Source organism: Grammomys surdaster, unplaced genomic scaffold (assembly GCF_004785775.1).
Source record: "Grammomys surdaster isolate TR1022 unplaced genomic scaffold, NIH_TR_1.0 227, whole genome shotgun sequence".
Lineage (NCBI taxonomy): Eukaryota > Metazoa > Chordata > Mammalia > Rodentia > Muridae > Grammomys > Grammomys surdaster.
Window position 1 is genome coordinate 3,613,407 of NW_021604672.1, and position 16,582 is coordinate 3,629,988.

Below are 16,582 nucleotides of genomic sequence, written 5' to 3' on the forward strand. Positions count from 1 at the left end.
GGGATGGCCAAGGGGTACTTAGTGATGGACGCATTAGGGATGGCCAGGTATACTTAGCAATAGACACACACAGTAATCAATGAACCAGCTTAGTCATCAAGAAGGTGGGTTTGTTAGGAAAATGACTTTGTCTCTTCTTGCCTTTGCTGTCTGTTACCCTCCACCATCTGCCGAGGGATTGCATAACACTAAAATGCAATCCTCAGAAATGGTGTCTTCAACCTCCAGAAACATAAGGAGTAAAATTAATTTTCTGAATAAAATACCCCACCTGTAGCATTCTCATACAGTGACAACAAAAGGAGCACAGCCCCTCCCTCAATTCTCTCGTCCATTTTCCGGACGTGATCACCGTGTGGAAGAAAGCCTTCATACCCTTGCTTTTCAATTCACTTTCTAAACATGCTCCAGTGTCTGCCTTTTTTCCAACTGTATTAATTTAATTTAAAGCATTTAGGGCAAACGTGTGTCTGTCCCTCTGTTTCGTGCTCCTAGAAACTAATCTGTCATCTTCGCCTCGCCTGTAGCAGAGTGGGGAGGGAAGCATTGTGAGCCGGCTGACAGGGAATCTGAGTTCTGACCTTAGCCCTGCTGGAGGACCTTATGCAATCACTTAACCTCTCCGTGTACGTGCTGACACCTGTAAAATATGGGGTCAACTGATGATTTATTAGGGCTCCACCAGCCCTGGCATCGTATAATTCAATGGCTGCCTCAGAAGAAAGCCAATAAATGGATGATGGGCTAACAGGCCAGCAAGCTGCTTCCTCTTGCTCACAACCCCGGATAGGAGGGTGGCCTGACAAGGCCAAAAGGAGTTACGCTATCCAGCTGAAATTACTCTCTATTGAAGGTGCACAGCGGTCCCACCTCCCGTCTCTCAGTCCTTTCATCACTAAGTGGAAGGAGCTCGGCAGAGGCGCAGAGGGAGTGGGTGAGACTGGGCAGGGTGCCGGCGGCTGGGCTTAGGTCTGTGGAGCTGAGCAGGAAAAAGCTCATCAGGTGGGAATCTGACTCCACTCACAGCCTAGGGGTTCTCACCAGATCCGGTTGCTGTCTGTGTGAGTCGGGGTTCTCTAGAGGAACAGAACCAATAGGAAATGAACAGGTTTATTTGATTGGCTTACACACTTAGAGCAGGAGATAGTCCCACAGAAGCCGCCTGCAGACTGATGAGCCGAAGAAGTCAGTAGCTCCCCAGGCCAGGAAGCTGCGGCCTCGGAGTAAGAGAAAACAATGATTGTTTGAAACTCCAGCTGAGGCTAAACACTTGCTTCATAGAGAACTGCTGGTTCGAGTCCACAGCAAACACTGAAGAAGCTGCCATCCACAGGCAGCAGCAGAATAACGCATGCAGCTCACGACGATGCGTGCACCAGCCCTTTTATTTATTATTTATTTATTATTTGTGTGTGTGTGAAAGAGAGAATATGCAGTTACACACATGTCACACACATGTGTGGAAGTCAAAAGACATCTTGCAAGGGGTGGCCCTCCCCACCACGGCCCTAAGGACCAAATCCTGGTTGCCAGACTTGTACAGCTAGCAACCTTTACATATCTAGAAATTGTGCCTCTGTTTCTCTGCTCTTCTATTCTATCCCAGCCCCCAGACTGTCTAATGCCAACAGTAACATTCACACCCTGGGTGGCTCTTCCTCAGTCTCTGGAATACCAGAGACTCTGCAATACCAAAATTCTCTGGATGCACTGTCTCTCGAGACGCACCTGGACATATGCCAGGACTATTACTAGGTATCTGAACCCCCACATGAAGATAAAATCATCGCTGTACCTTAGAATCATGAATCCTAAAGACTCCTCACTCTACCTTGCTGTGGTGAGGTTCCAGGCTCTGCCAAGAGATGCCTACCCCATGAAGAACAGCTACAGAGGAGAGAGAGGAGGTTGAGGAGACCCAGTGACAAATCATCCACCTCTCAGGTACCCACCTTCATTTCTACTGTTGCCGCCCCACACAGCTTTCCCAAGGAGTTTGTCCTGGGGACAGCTGACTCAGAATTCAGATTTTGAAGATTAGACTACAAGAATTCAATTAAGAACTTCAAAGTTCTGTGCCAAGTAGTAACAGGAAATAAGAGAAGCCCAAGATGTATAAAGTTGTGAAACATAACACATTGGATTCTTCAGGAACCCTCACCGAAAGATCCTATGGGAACAAAGAACAGGCCCCCAAGTAGCCTAGTGAAGAGAAATGATTGTCGAGGTGTGTTCACAAGACTGAGGAGTCACTGGTCACTCTCTGAGTGTCTCTTGGGCTCTTTGCTTGCCTGTTCTATCCTCCTCTTAGAAATCGGCATCCCCTACCAGGTAGGTCTCTCTCCCCTCTCCCTGCCTGAACAGCTCATAACCCATAATCATGACATCCTGTCAGCCACCGTGCCTGCCTCCCACAGTCAGCACAGGTAGCATTTGGTGCAGACTCAGAAGCACCACACAGCTTTCCTAAGAACACCTACTAAATGCCCAACCATGGGAAGAGAGTTATCAGTCAGGTTAATCCTTCAAATGTCAAACAAAATTGACTTCAAAGGCAGACTGATGCTCATCCACTAGAAAAGCACTTTACAGTTGATGCTTCCACCAGTGCAAAGGCAGAGACTCGGTGCTGGAACCCAAGGTCATGGATTCAAGGCCTCCAGCTTGCACACGCATTAAAATTAAAGTTAAAATTATGCAATCAACAGGCATGTGACTGCATACCAAGGGGTACACAAACAGAGGAAAACACAGATGCTAACTGCCCCCTAGAACATCCACAGATGCTAACTGCCCCTAGAACATCCACAGGTGTTAACTGCCCCTAGAACATCCACAGATGCTAACTGCCCCTAGAACATCCACAGGTGTTAACTGCCCCTAGAACATCCACAGGTGTTAACTGCCCCCTAGACTTCAGATTTTTTTTCCTTTCAGTCCTATAAGTGGAAGAGAATTGTGTATTTTCTCTTGGACACCATTACCAACTCCAGGACATCAAAACAAGAAAATTGGTTCCTTTGCCCTTGGGTTTACAGCAGCTATCTTCTTGGTAGGCTGTGACTTGTGCTACACCTCCTATATTTTCTTACTTTCTCATCCCCGAGATTTTCAGCCTTGAACTAAAAGACTTGCAGTCATATACAGTGAAGCAGTAGGCATGCTGGAGCCTTCTGTGGATCAGTGGCGCCACCTATCCGAGGACAGTCAGAGTGGAGGTTGGAGGTAAAGGCTGCATTGCAAGTGTAGCAGAATAATGGCCTAACAACTATCCACATGCAAATGGCTGAAGGCGCTAAACCAAAGAGACCTTGCTGACATAATTAGAGAGAGATGGCCACCTAGCTAACCCAATATAACAAGTCTGTGAAAGCAGAGGACCTTTCCTAGCTGTTGTCCACCAAGGACACCCACTAGGAGACTAGAGAGAAGCTTCTTGCAGGCTTTGAGGAGAGAGGAGGTCACAAGCAAGGTGCACCCCTGGCAGCACCTTCAGTTCTGGGCTCCAGACCTTGAGAACTGTGAGCCTGGTGTGTACTGTTTAGGCCATGAATTTGCAACAGCAGTGATAAGAAATAAATACAGCTGGCAATGTATTCCCCCTGCCACATGGTCTGTGTCTGTGCCAAAGCCAGGAGTGGGAGGGACTGGGCATGCAGTACAGCAGGGCTGTGGCTGGCAGATGTGCGTCACAGCACACACATGCAAGCACACAAACACAGTGCATATGTGCACCCTCCTGAGTGAGAAGGGGCGGCCTCGGCTCTAACTTCACTTTAGTGTCACTCAGACTGCTTCTAGAAAATACTTCTTACTTCCTCCCAGGCTATGGTGGGTGTGGTCCTAGATATGTGGGACAGGATCGGCCGAGAGAATAAGGACTTGAAATGGATCCTTTAACCTCTTGTTCCTGTGAACTTGATCTGTGGCCAGCGTGAAAAGCGTTGATGCCTCAACTTCCCAAGTACAGGGTTGAAGCCCTGGAGCACCCAAGCTTCCAGGAACTAACAGATCTAACACAGCCAACTGCCTGTCACCTCCCCAAGCTGACTCTGTGCCTCTTGAAGAGACCCCACCCAGACATTCTCAGAGAGACAGGCAGACAAGCTGAGTAAGCTCTGGTCCTTAGAAAGACAGAGTCTTTAAGCTTAGTCACCTGAAAACACAACGCCCAAAGGAATATTGGGGGCTGGAGAATGGTTCATAGGATAAAAGTGTTGTCACATAAAAATGAGAACCCTAGTTCCTATCCCCAGAACCCATGTTAAAATCTAGACACTATAACATGCATCTGTGATCAACCCATGTAAAAATCTAGAGGGTGAAGCATGCATTTGCAATGATAATGCATCTACAGGGAGATGGGAAACAGAAAAGGCAATTCAAGAAACTCCTGGGCCAGCTGGAGCCTGGCATGTGCAGTGCAAAAATTACTCTGTGCCTCAAAACAACGTGGATGGCAAAGACTGACAGGAGAGGTTGTCCTCTGAAGTCTACACATGTTCCATGGTACATGCTTACCCATACATAATGAAACACATGCACATACAAATCCCATATACATGCATCGTAAAACACACACACACACACATACATGATACAGAGAGAGGAAATTTTTATAAAGAATCTTGAGCTTTTTCTTCTCTCTCTGTAAGGTCTAATCTTAATTGTCAAATTGCCTACATTGAAAATTAACGGGGACTAAAGCTACTGGGTGCTTTGGTGAGAGATTGTCTTAATAAGATTATTAGAAGCAGGAAGACTCATCTTAAAACCTAGGCTATACCTTCTGGTGGCAACCCCAAATAAAAGGGTATGGAAGAAGGAAACTTTGCACTTTGCCTGCTTACCCTCACTCATGCTGGCAAATTCATCTATCCTGTTGCTGTGACTAGTGTTAACCATGTTCTTCAGGATGTCAATGAAGTCTGAAGATCAGAAATTCTCCAGGGATCTCTAAGACTCTAATACCATATTAGGACTACTGAAAATCCAGCCTCATTCCAGATTCTCAGCCTTTCTAGTTTCAGACAACCATTGTAGACTACCTAGACCACATGCTGTTAGCCAGTCTAATAAATATCATACATATATATCATATGTATATCTCATATATCTCATATATATATATATGTATATATATATATATGAGTTTCATATATATGTGTATATATGTATGTTTATGTTATATTTATATATATTTACATATTATTATATTGTATATATATTATATAGTATATATAATATGATATAAATATATTGTATCTATTATATATAGTATATTGTATATTATATATTATGTGTTATGTATTAAAATGGGATTTATTAGACCAGGTCATGTAGTATACATATACTATATATTATATACAATATATTATATGCTATATTACATATAATATATATTCATTCTATCAGTTCTGTTCCTTTAGATAACCCTAATACTCTCTTGTGCAGTTCTCTTGAGGCACATACAAAACAACCATACCTGGCTTTGCCAGTGATATCTGTGAGCTATCACAAGCTCCTCTGAGATCATCCTCCCTCTTGAAAAGTGGACAACCATCTTGGTTCACATTAGAACCTTTTAGAGAGTCATTAAAAACGCTGATGTCCTTGCCAAGCATCAGTTCTATGAAATCCTAATTTCTACATGTGGAACCAAGACATCACTAGCTTCTCAGGTAATAATTCATGCCTCACCAGAGGAAGAAAGCATGGCGATTCCTACAGCCTGGGCTGCCATCATGTGAATCCTGTTACTGACCACATGGCTCCTCCTAGGTGACCAATCACAGGGCCGCGAGGCCATCCCATTCCTCACTGTCTTTCTCTTCCCTTCTCTAGATTTTTCTCTTTTAAGACTTAGTTTTATTTTTAATTTTGTGTATGCATGTATTTATGTGGAGCTATGTGAGTGTGTGTATAGTTGCCCATGGAAACCAGAAGAGACGTGAACTGCTGGACATCAGCCCTGGGAACTGAATCCCTGTCCTCTGCAAGAGCAATGCACCCTCTCCACCACTAGACACATCTCCCGCTCCCCTTCTCTAGACTTCTGTTCACTCTTCTCCCGTCCTCATCACTGACAACCTTGTTGCTTGTGTTCTGGATTTGTAAAGCATTCACTGAGACTGCTACTTAGTGATCCACATAGACATAATCTCAGACCTCATGCTCCTCCTCCTGCCCCAAACCTACATCTCAACATGACCCAAGGTGACCAGAGTCATGTGAGCTTGGGAAGCTATGCTGCCTAGATATTCCAGCGCTCACCTGGGGAGGCCCCCAATGTGGTTCCAGATTAACATCTGCTATGCCAGTTGCTTCTGAAGGGACTCCCAAGTCATCAGATGGAATGTCCCATTTTCTCCAGTGTGGTTCTACGTCCTCCTCTTTCTCCCTCTCAAGGTGTTCAGATGCTGCTGCATACTGGGCTGGAAGGATGAGTCTGGAACAGGCAAGATCCTAGTGTGTGTGTGTGTGTGTGTGTGTGTGTGTGTGTGTGTGTGTGTTTCTCTGCTGCTGTTCAATGAAATAGCTCTTTGACACGATCTTAGCTTGTGCATATACCTTTATTATTAGGGTAAGCTTACATGCATACATACACTTTATTTGGAGTGAACAAAGGGTTATATAGTTTGAAGGAAGTGGATGAGCATATCCAGGGTAGACAAAGGTCATTGGCTGAAAGCTAAGGTACTAAGATGCCTCATTAGCATGGGGAGGCATTCCAGGAATCTCATGTGCAGGACTTGGTGACATTCCTCAGGTGGGGTCCAGGATCCTCTAGAGAAGGAGAAACCCCACTAAGGGAGGGAGTCTGCTATTTTGCACCAAGCTCAGGGCTGTCCAGTGATATCAACCTTAGCAGCAGAGTTTTCAAACACTCCAGCAGAGGGTAGTTAAGATGAGTTTATTTTCTTCTCTTTGGATAATACTGCTATTAATTACATAAAAATTCAATTCTGGACAACTCTATTCCACTCTTTCTGCTGCTATGAAATCAAGTGTCCATTGCTGTACAAGGTCTCTCCGCCTGTTGGCCCAGGCCACAGGCACTAAGGCTGGCAGTAGCTTCTCTAGTGAAGCTCAGAGCTGTTGAGGGGTTGGAGCTAGGATCATTTTCAATATGAGTCCTCCAGGGTTAAGTCTGTCACCTTCCCTGCACCCAGCAGCATGTTCCCTGGAACATCTCACGGGCACGCTTCATTTCATTGACCAAGTCCACACCATCCCTACTTCAGCCCACGATGAAAATTAAATGGCTAAATATAGATTATTTCATAATAATCTGCAAGTACGACTTGCTTCTGGAGGGAACAGTTACATCCTAATTACAGGGATCAGTTTTAAAGGGGCTTACTGGAGGAAATAGGATTGGCTAAGATTTCTTTACAGGCAAAACAAATTATTTTGAGATTCATCCATTTGTTGACAGCATTCGGAGGTAGACCAGTAGACTCTGGGAGATCAACCGAAGAGTAGGGTTAGGATCTAACAGAAGTCCTCCAAAATCCAGGGCCTCCTGAATCTCCTTGAGAATGAATCACTAGATTCTTTACTTTAGAAACTCCCAGGCAATTTGTTTGATTTTCTTCTGGAAGATACATCAAGTAACCCACATGGTTTAACAAACACACCTAGTGAGTTTTAGCATCGAGGAGGTAGGACTCAACCAACCTGCTCCCTGGCCCAAACCCTTCAGAGAAACCACTGGTACTCGCCTCTGTCAGGTGTCCTTGCTTCCAACAGTCGTTGGCTAGCATGCAAATTAGCCCTTTCTATACACAGAAAATGTCTTTGCTCGCTGCATTACTTCCTTTACATTAAGGCTAGCTCTTTTTCCAAATGTAGAATAATTTTATGTTTGGTCTTTAAACTGTAAACCTCTTTATTTTTTTCTCTTGTTTTCAAAGTATATCTCTGATCCTGATGAAGCATAAAAAGGTAGTTTCATTTCATGAGAACTTGTAATAAAATTAAAAATTCAAAGATTGCCTACACAAAAATATTATGGGCATAATCTTTTAAGTGTTATTTTTCCTGTTTTCTGTTTTCGTAACAAAATACCTGATGGTTTTTAATTTATAAGGAAGATAATTTTATTTCACTCATATTTCCAGAGGTTTGAGTGTGTCACCAACTTTCACCTATCTATGGAGAGGAGTTTGCGGAGGGTGTTAACAAGGGGAAGAGGGACACATGAGACACACTTGGAAGAACTATGGGGAGATGCCAGGTTCCACATAACAACTCACTCTTGTGAGAACCAATCCAGTCCCTAAAAGTCTGCATTAATTCCTCCAAAGATGTTTTTTTTTCAGTACATAGATACCCTCCACAAGGGTCACATCTGACACCTACCTATCTTAGAGATTCTGCCATGTCAACATCATAACTCTGAAGACCAAGCCCCCAACACTTGAACTGTTCAGAAGCAGCATCTAAGCCATAACATCCGAAGAATAAGCAGGTGACTAAGTCAGGTAGCCAGGCTATCTATCCTGGAAAAAGAACAAACAAACACCCCCATGCATGCCTATGCTCTAGCCTAAGAGCCACCATAAGCTTACAGGTTAACAATCCACTCATTCCTTTGATTTTATCAGAACAAAATGTGGTAAGTATTACTGTTTACCATGTAGCAAGCCATTCTGCCCTGTGCCACTGAAAAGAAATATTGGTATAAGATTTATCTAAGTAGTTTGATTACATGTTCCAGGAAGACCCTTGGTGGACCAATTTCATGCCTTTGCCCATAATCATAATCATCATCAATTCAACTATTGGGAAGGGTTTCAGAGGCCCCATGTCCCACCTTTTAATCCACTAAGATAATAAAGATATGTGATAGAGTTTCTTCTCTTTAGGACTCCACAGTCTAGTTAAGGAGGCAATATTTTTAAAGAGATGACATTAAATAAATGAAAAGCATCTTTCATCAAGTGTATGAATAGCTGGACTATGTGCCTCTAAAGACCACTCTGTGTGTGATGTGCAAATGCATGACGTAATGCAGAAAGGTGGAGACTGGGGTGGAGCTCTGAGGCAGAGTGTTCTACTACACAGACAGTGAGCCAAGGAAAAAGACAGTGGGCCTTTTCTCCTCTCATGGGTGTGTTCTCCTGTGTGTAGTCCCTCTTGTGTGCTAAGCACTAGGGATCCAAAGTCAGGAAGATGACCTGCTCTTGGGTTACAGCCGAGCCTCAGGATTTGTGTATCTACTTACCTGCAAATTGTCTGACTCACTAAAATGCACATTCATTTTAAAACCACGTAAATAAGTTTTCACAGTCATTTCTGGTAATATGCTGAGGTGGGGGAAAATATTTAATTACCTGACTAGACACAGTTGAATGAGGTAACAGATGGCCTTACTCTCTCGGTTCTTTCCTAGTTAATTTACAGCTGCGGTGTGTGTGTGTGTGTGTGTGTGTGTGTGTGTGTGTACTCACATGCTTTGCTTTGAGACTATTTTAAAAGTAAAAAGAAAGCTAATATGCGGCTCAGAGAAACATGGTTGCCAGGTAAGCACATGTGGTTATAAGTCACCTACAGGTAAGCACAGGTAGGCATGAGTCACCTGTGTTAAGTACAGGTGGGCATGAGTTGCCTACAGGTAAGCACAGGTGAGCATAATTTACCTACAGTTATGAATAGGTGGACGTGAGTCACCTGCAGGTAAGCACAGGTGGGCATGAGTCACCTGCAGGTAAGCACAGGTGGGCATGAGTCACCTGCAGGTAAGCACAGGTGGGCATGAGTCACCTGCAGGTAAGCACAGGTGGGCATGAGTCACCTGCAGGTAAGCACAGGTGGGCAAGAGTAACAGTGATGTTGGTTGTGGACTCAGTGTTCATGAGTCAGTAGTTTGGTCCTGAAGAAATGCCTACCGTGTGATAAAGGTGTGGACTGGGAGCAAGCCTGAGTCCATAGACTCATAAGAGAGGAGCTGATTGCAAAGCAAACAGGGCAGGCATGCTGGTGCACACCTTACATCACAAAGCTTGGGAAGCAGAGGTAGGTGGGCAGATCCCAGTGAGCTCAAGGCCAGTCTGGTCTACATAGAGAGTTTCTGGACTAGCTTGGGCTACATGTTGTGAGACACTATCCAAAAGCAAACAAAAGAAACAAACAAAGAACTAGAAAAGGAGATGGGCTGTGGTTGAGTGGAGGGCACTAGTTCTAGTGTCATTTCTGTGGCTGTGACAGAATACTCTGGCAAAAAGCAACTTACGAGAAAAAGGATTTATTTTAGCCCGTAATTCCTGGTTAGAGTACCATATTGAGGAGAAGTCAAGGCAAGAGTTCAGGACAGCTCAACACAGCCAAAAGCATGGAGACAATAGATGGAAGCAGACCCAGTACTTGGCTAATCTTCCCTACTCTTAAAGGTACAGAGCCCCAAACCAGGGTGTGGTGCCCTTTACTTTCAGACTGGGCCTTTCCACGTCAGTTAAGGCGACCAAGACAATCCCACATAGACATACTCATAGACTGACCCGATGTAGACAATCTTCACTGAGACTCTCTTCCCAGGTTCTTCTAAGTTGTATCAAGTCAACAATTAGAGTTTTCACAGTGCATGCATACAGTCTGAGTCCACCACAGAAGAGAACAGACTCGTGGTCTGACTTGCTGTGAGGCTAAAAGTCAAAGAAGTCACATCGCGTGCCCATGAGGAAATGCTCAACATTTTTAGCTACTATTTTATTTATCACACTCCCTTCAAAGACACACTCCCAGTGACCTCATTCCTCCCTCTGCCTCAGGGTTTGACTACCTCCTAATAACGCCAGTGTCAACACATGAGCCTTCGAGAGACAGTCCAGATCCAAATAGAACCTAAGTCATTCAGTCAAGAGACCAAAGTCTAAAGCTGGGACTAGGAAGGATGGAAGAGCTATGAAAGATGAGTACCAGGTAGGTCTGACTGGATTGGCATTTGATGAGGAGAATGCTAGGTACCGGATGGCTCAGGGAGAAAGGAATACAGAAGAGCGGAGTTGAGCAGAGCAGACTGGAAGGAGAAACCCCTTCAGTTTGGGAACTATGAAATCTGAGTACCTTCTGATGGCGATACGTGAGAGCCATTGCATGTATGCCTGAGGTCCAGGAGAGGGAACTTTCCCGTGTGTACTGACCGCTATTGACAAGCTGAGGTGTCCAGGATGGGAGCACCCAGGAAACCTAGAATAGAGATGCTCAGAAGTGGGACAAGAAATGTTGTTTATTTGGTTCTATTCACTGGGGACCTTTATGCACCATGCACATACTATGTGATACGCTATGAATTAGAGAAAGTTGAACCAGCTAGGGCTGGGGGGTGAAGGAAGAATAAAAAACACGAAAATAGAAAACAGAAAGACTGCTCGCTAGAATATAGGAAAATATTTCACTAGAATAGAGGAAATCCTAAAATGGATACATACATAAATGAAAGAAAGCAAGAGTTAATTGGTAAGTTGTAATTAAATCACAAATGCTTTGAAAACCAAAATATGAAGTCAGACAATGGGAGTACATTTTTTTCTTAGAATGATAAAACAACTAATCCTTGAAGCAAATATCTCATAGTTCTGGGGTTCAATGGCAGGGGCAGAGCATCAACTCAAGCCTGGTAGGATCTCTCAGAAGATAGCAAGAGTACAAGTCAGTGGGCCATCACATTGCCAATCAGTATGCCAGAGAGCCATTCAAAGTTCAGCCTCGCTCTTGTGATGAAGAACAGGAGTTCAAGGCACCCACCATGGTCACCACAGTCCCTTCCAGGTGACCTCAGCATATCTCACCAGACCTATACTCATCAAGGTCTCACAGTCGCTTACTACTGCCACCTTAGGGACTAACCTCCCAAGATATGAACCCAAAATAATACTCAAACCACAGCAAGGGGCTTCGTTCATTCATTCATTCATTCATTCATTCTTGATGCTGGGGATCGAAGCCAGAGCCTGACACATGCTAACCAGGCATGAGCTAACTTTGATTCTGTGGATCAGACCCTGAGCTTTGCACTTGCTAAGCACATTCTCTTCCCCTGTTCTACATCCAGAGCCCCTGAAGATTCTCGAAGAAAGAAGTCTTACAGGCAGAGTTAGAATAGAAGGAAGGTCCCTCTGGCAGATGCTATTGCCGGCACTGCTGCAGCTAATAGAATTTCATAATAGAATCAGGGATGAAAGTTAAGGCAGGCAGAACTGCTGGGACATGGTGGATGGGGACACAGGAGCAGTATGTGAACAAGTACTGGGTTTGAGGTCAGTGGCTAGAGGCAAAAACAGCACTTACTGAATGGCTCTAAAGTTAGCAGACCCTTGAGATCGATAACACCTGCCACCTGGATAAGTGCCCCTTCTGGGCCTAGCTAGCATCAGCTTGAGACAGTGAAGAAGGTTGGAAATAGGAAAGGAAGAGGGATGGAAAAGAGTCAGAGAAGGCCTCCTTTGCTGAAGTCCTGAGGACTAGCTAGTCCCCTGTGGACCACAGTGCAGTCCCAAGATCATGCTAAGAACACACCTTAAAGTTCTCACCCCAAACTGTCCATGCAGCACTTGGTGCTGGAAAAGTTTTCAAGACCTCCCACCTACTGAGGACTTGGTCCCACAGCCTGTCCTGGCTCTGAGATGTGCAGGCTCCCTGGTTCAGGAGCTAAAAGTTTCAAGATGACAGCATGCTTGAACCAAGCAAGGGCTCTTTGGAAGCATGTAGCCCTGTGTGACCTCACAGGGTGTGCACCAAGGGGGTCTGCTCTGCCTATGTCTCTAGAGACCTATCCTTGCTGCACCGTGACTGGGGGTGCACACACACCTGGCATAAGCTTCACCCCTCTGGTACTCCTCCACACTCTCTGCTTGACAGTTTCAAACCTGTTCTCATTGCTCTCCCACGCATGCATACTCGTCTCTAGGGAAGGGTCCTTATTCTGTCTCACTGGTGAAATCACTCCAGATCTGTTCTAGCTGTCTCTTTTCAGCCTTCAGAGAGATGACATTGACCTTCTGGTGATATTTTATGCCTATCACCTACTTGCAGGAGTCACGAGATGGGTACAGTGGTCTTCCTGGCGCCACCATTGGTTCCAGTGCTAGAGGGCATCCAAGGCGTGGCTAACAGCTGAGACCCTTCCTGCAGAGGGTCTAGTCGAGAGACATTGAGAACTCACTGCTCCCCTCCCTATGGTAGAATCCCACTGGACATTAGCAACGGGACTGTTTTGATGATGCTTTTATCTCTGTAAAGAGGCTGGAACCCAAAGATTTAAATGACTCCTCAAGATTACAAAGCTAGACTGAGAGATCCTGAGAACGGAGAAATCACTGTCCTGACTGGTGTACTCTCTGATGACCCCACCAAGCTCTTACGCATTTCCAAGCCAATGCTCGCACAGTGGCCCTAATTAAGCCAAATGGGTCACAAAACCAACCCAAAAGTCATTAATCTGGATATGGAGCAGTAAAGGTTGGATGGGGGTGTGGGCAGCAGTGAGGGGATGGGAGGAAGATAAGAGGCTTGAGGAGGGAAGATGCTCAGAACACATCATGTGCACATATACATGTAAGATGTTGTCAAGTACAAAGTCAAGAAAGGAAAAGGCAAATCCATCACCAAGGAAATAAACTAAAGAAAGCTTTCTTCCTGCTCTAAGAAGAAATGAAAGATCACAGAGCCATGACGTGGCACAATCAAAAGTAGAACTCAACCTTCCAAGGCTGTCCCCGGCAGCCTGCTGTCCCTGCGTTCCCTGTGGAGGACCCCAGGCTCCCTTGTCTCATCACCTTGTCCTCCGTGGAACACTTCATGAGCACTGTGTCAGGTGTTGTCACAGCATCCGTTCTGTTTGTACAGAGGGAACCCACCGTGATATCTGCCTTCCTCCGGAGGGAATAACTTTCCAGCTAACTTTCATTTCTTGTTCTCTTTAGAGACAATCCTGCTACCCAGTTTAACCTCAAAACTCACATGAATTCTCAAGATCTGAAGACAGCTATAGAGAAAATTACCCTGAGAGGAGGCCTTTCTAATGTAGGTATGTGACCCAGATTTGAATAATTCTTCCTTGTAACCATGGTGCACCTTGTATGTGGCTGTCTTATAATATTCTATATTGGAGGAGGTGGAAAAAAATAACCCATCAAGGAATGACACACAGCCTCTGTATCTTTCCTAATGTATTACCACGGATTCAGGTACAAAATGGTCAGAACACTCGTGACTCCGACATCCTACCCATCTGGTTCTCTGGTTGCAGCCAAATTCCTCAAGCCTAGCAGGACAGCTGTTGTGACTACTTCATGGCTGGTCTATAAGCTACCAACCAGTTAGTACTAAATTTTGTCACCAGTTCCAACCAGGAGGTCCTTTAGGGGCATCTTGTTGCCATCAACGTTGTCGTAGTGGTGACTTTGCAGAGAGATGAGTCCCGTGTTTGAAAATGAGTCTCCTATAGTGTCTGAACCTTAAGGGAGTGGGTGCCACTAGAACTCCAAAATCTAGTCCTCAGTGGGACAGCTCGAGAAGTTCCATTTTACCTGTTTACCCAGAGGAAGCTGGACAAGATGGAATGTTTCCACAGCAGCCATGCCCAGAGACTGGAAGGAAGGCCGGTTGTGCTTCCTGGAACTCCTAACCATTTAAGGCCAAAGAAGTTCAAGTTCAGGTTGCAGCCGTTTGTGTGGAGTGAACAGTGACCAGTACAAAATTCCACAAAGCGTCATAGGAGTTGCAGAGAGTCTGAATAATTAGTCCCTCCTCCCTCTCGTTATCTCTGCAGTGACCAGAACATTAGTATTCGGCAAATGCAGAATCCTTCACCTCAGTGCAATGCCAAATAACCACTAGCCAAGTCACCACATTCATGTCTGTAAATCCATATTGCCTGCGTCATAAGCATGATAGAAGGGGTTTCATATTTGTGTCAATTTAACACTTATACAAGCAAAATTTCAATGAGAAAAACCTGGCAAGGATTCAGCTCCCCTGAGGTCAGAGAGGAGTCCTAACCCAGTTGGTATACACTTTCAGAGAGTGCTGTGTTCCTACTCTGCCTCTGCAGCATGCCGGAGTTCAGTGAACGTAGTCTGTGTAACTGAGGCACATGGGAACTTAGTCTGTGGAGGAGCACAGAAAGGACTGAAGAAGCAAATGTAGCTGGAGCTTTCAAAATGACTTCTCAAGGCGTTGTGCCGAACAGGGGACAGTTAGGGCACTCTTACCTCTTGCAAGACCAGACAACCAGTTCTCAAATTCTGTCAACAAGGCCTTTTCATGAACCTACTCCATCCAGAGTGCTGCCATGAGGACAGCTCACAGCTCCAGCACCATGCCCTACACTCCCCATTCTCATTTAAAAAACAAACAAACAACAAAAACACCATCAAATCTACCAACCAATCACAGTGCAGAGAAGCCAAATACACAACAGTCTGATCAGCAGAAGTAGTGGAAACAAAGTCACAGCCCCTGCTTGGCTTTCATCTTCTAAGCCTGGATCAAACGCATCAGCTTAGGGAACTAAGATGAAGCTGGAGGTGTAAGGCACTAAGGACTATGGGTAGTGCAGCTTTCAGATCTCAGCCTCTCATTTCCAGGTAAATGGAATGTGTGCTAAGCTCTGATCCACTCCGGCCTCCATATTTAAGATTGATGGGGTCATGTGAAATCTTACAGCTTCTTACAACTTATGCACTTTGCTAAGTGTACTTAATGTTACGCTGGAGAGACTGCTGGGGACTGTGAGCCTTGAGTTCTCAGCAGCCGTGGTTTTCCATTAACAGCAGGGTCTCTGCAGCCAGTCATGTGCTCATCTGAGATGCTTCTCTAGCAGCTTTGAACGTAACCGCCTGTTGGCTTCAATTGACAGGCGAAACAGCCAGGGGAGCCAGGACGCTGCCAAACCCAGAAGAGCATTGAGTGAAACTGTGTTAGCTCTAAAGTCTAAACAAGGCAAATTGAACTGTAACTGAAATGAGAACTCATTTGGGAATCATTTAGAAACTTTGGCCTTTTACATATTCATATAGACAAAAACTCCCTTCAGGGGATGTGTGCTGGTGTTCATGTGTACAGACAGATACAGACACACACACAGACGCACGCACACACACACACACAAACACACACACACACACAACTTGGGACTGAATGATATGCTTTTCTAGACCTCACATATATATATATATGTATATATATAACAATACACACACACACACAACTTGGGACTGAATGAGATGCTTTTCTAGGCCTCTTTGGTGGCTGTGATCTGTTCTTATATTCATTCATATTACCACTATCATTTCAAGCAAATTTTCTTCTTCTTCCAGGCCGCGCCATCTCCTTTGTAACCAAGAACTTCTTTTCCAAAGCAAATGGAAACAGGGGTGGGGCTCCCAATGTGGCTGTGGTCATGGTGGACGGCTGGCCCACAGACAAAGTGGAAGAGGTGTCACGAGTTGCGAGGGAGTCGGGGATCAACATCTTCTTCGTCACTGTCGAAGGTGCTGCTGAAAGGGAGAAGCAGCATGTGGTGGAGCCCAGTTTTGCCAGCAAGGTACATTTATGGGAGTGTCCGCGGAGCCGCTCC

The 16,582-nt window shown here is 45.0% G+C and overlaps 1 protein-coding gene across 1 annotated transcript in view; it reads left to right on the forward strand.

The window, feature by feature from the left end:
• Vit (vitrin) overlaps positions 1 to 16,582 on the forward strand; it is an 89,207-nt gene that overhangs the window by 68,429 nt on the left and 4,196 nt on the right. Inside the window, exons 11-12 of the mRNA XM_028773420.1 lie at positions 13,926 to 14,029; positions 16,323 to 16,549. Of these exons, the coding sequence (XP_028629253.1) occupies positions 13,926 to 14,029; positions 16,323 to 16,549 (331 nt within the window). The remainder of the gene's footprint in view (positions 1 to 13,925; positions 14,030 to 16,322; positions 16,550 to 16,582) is intronic.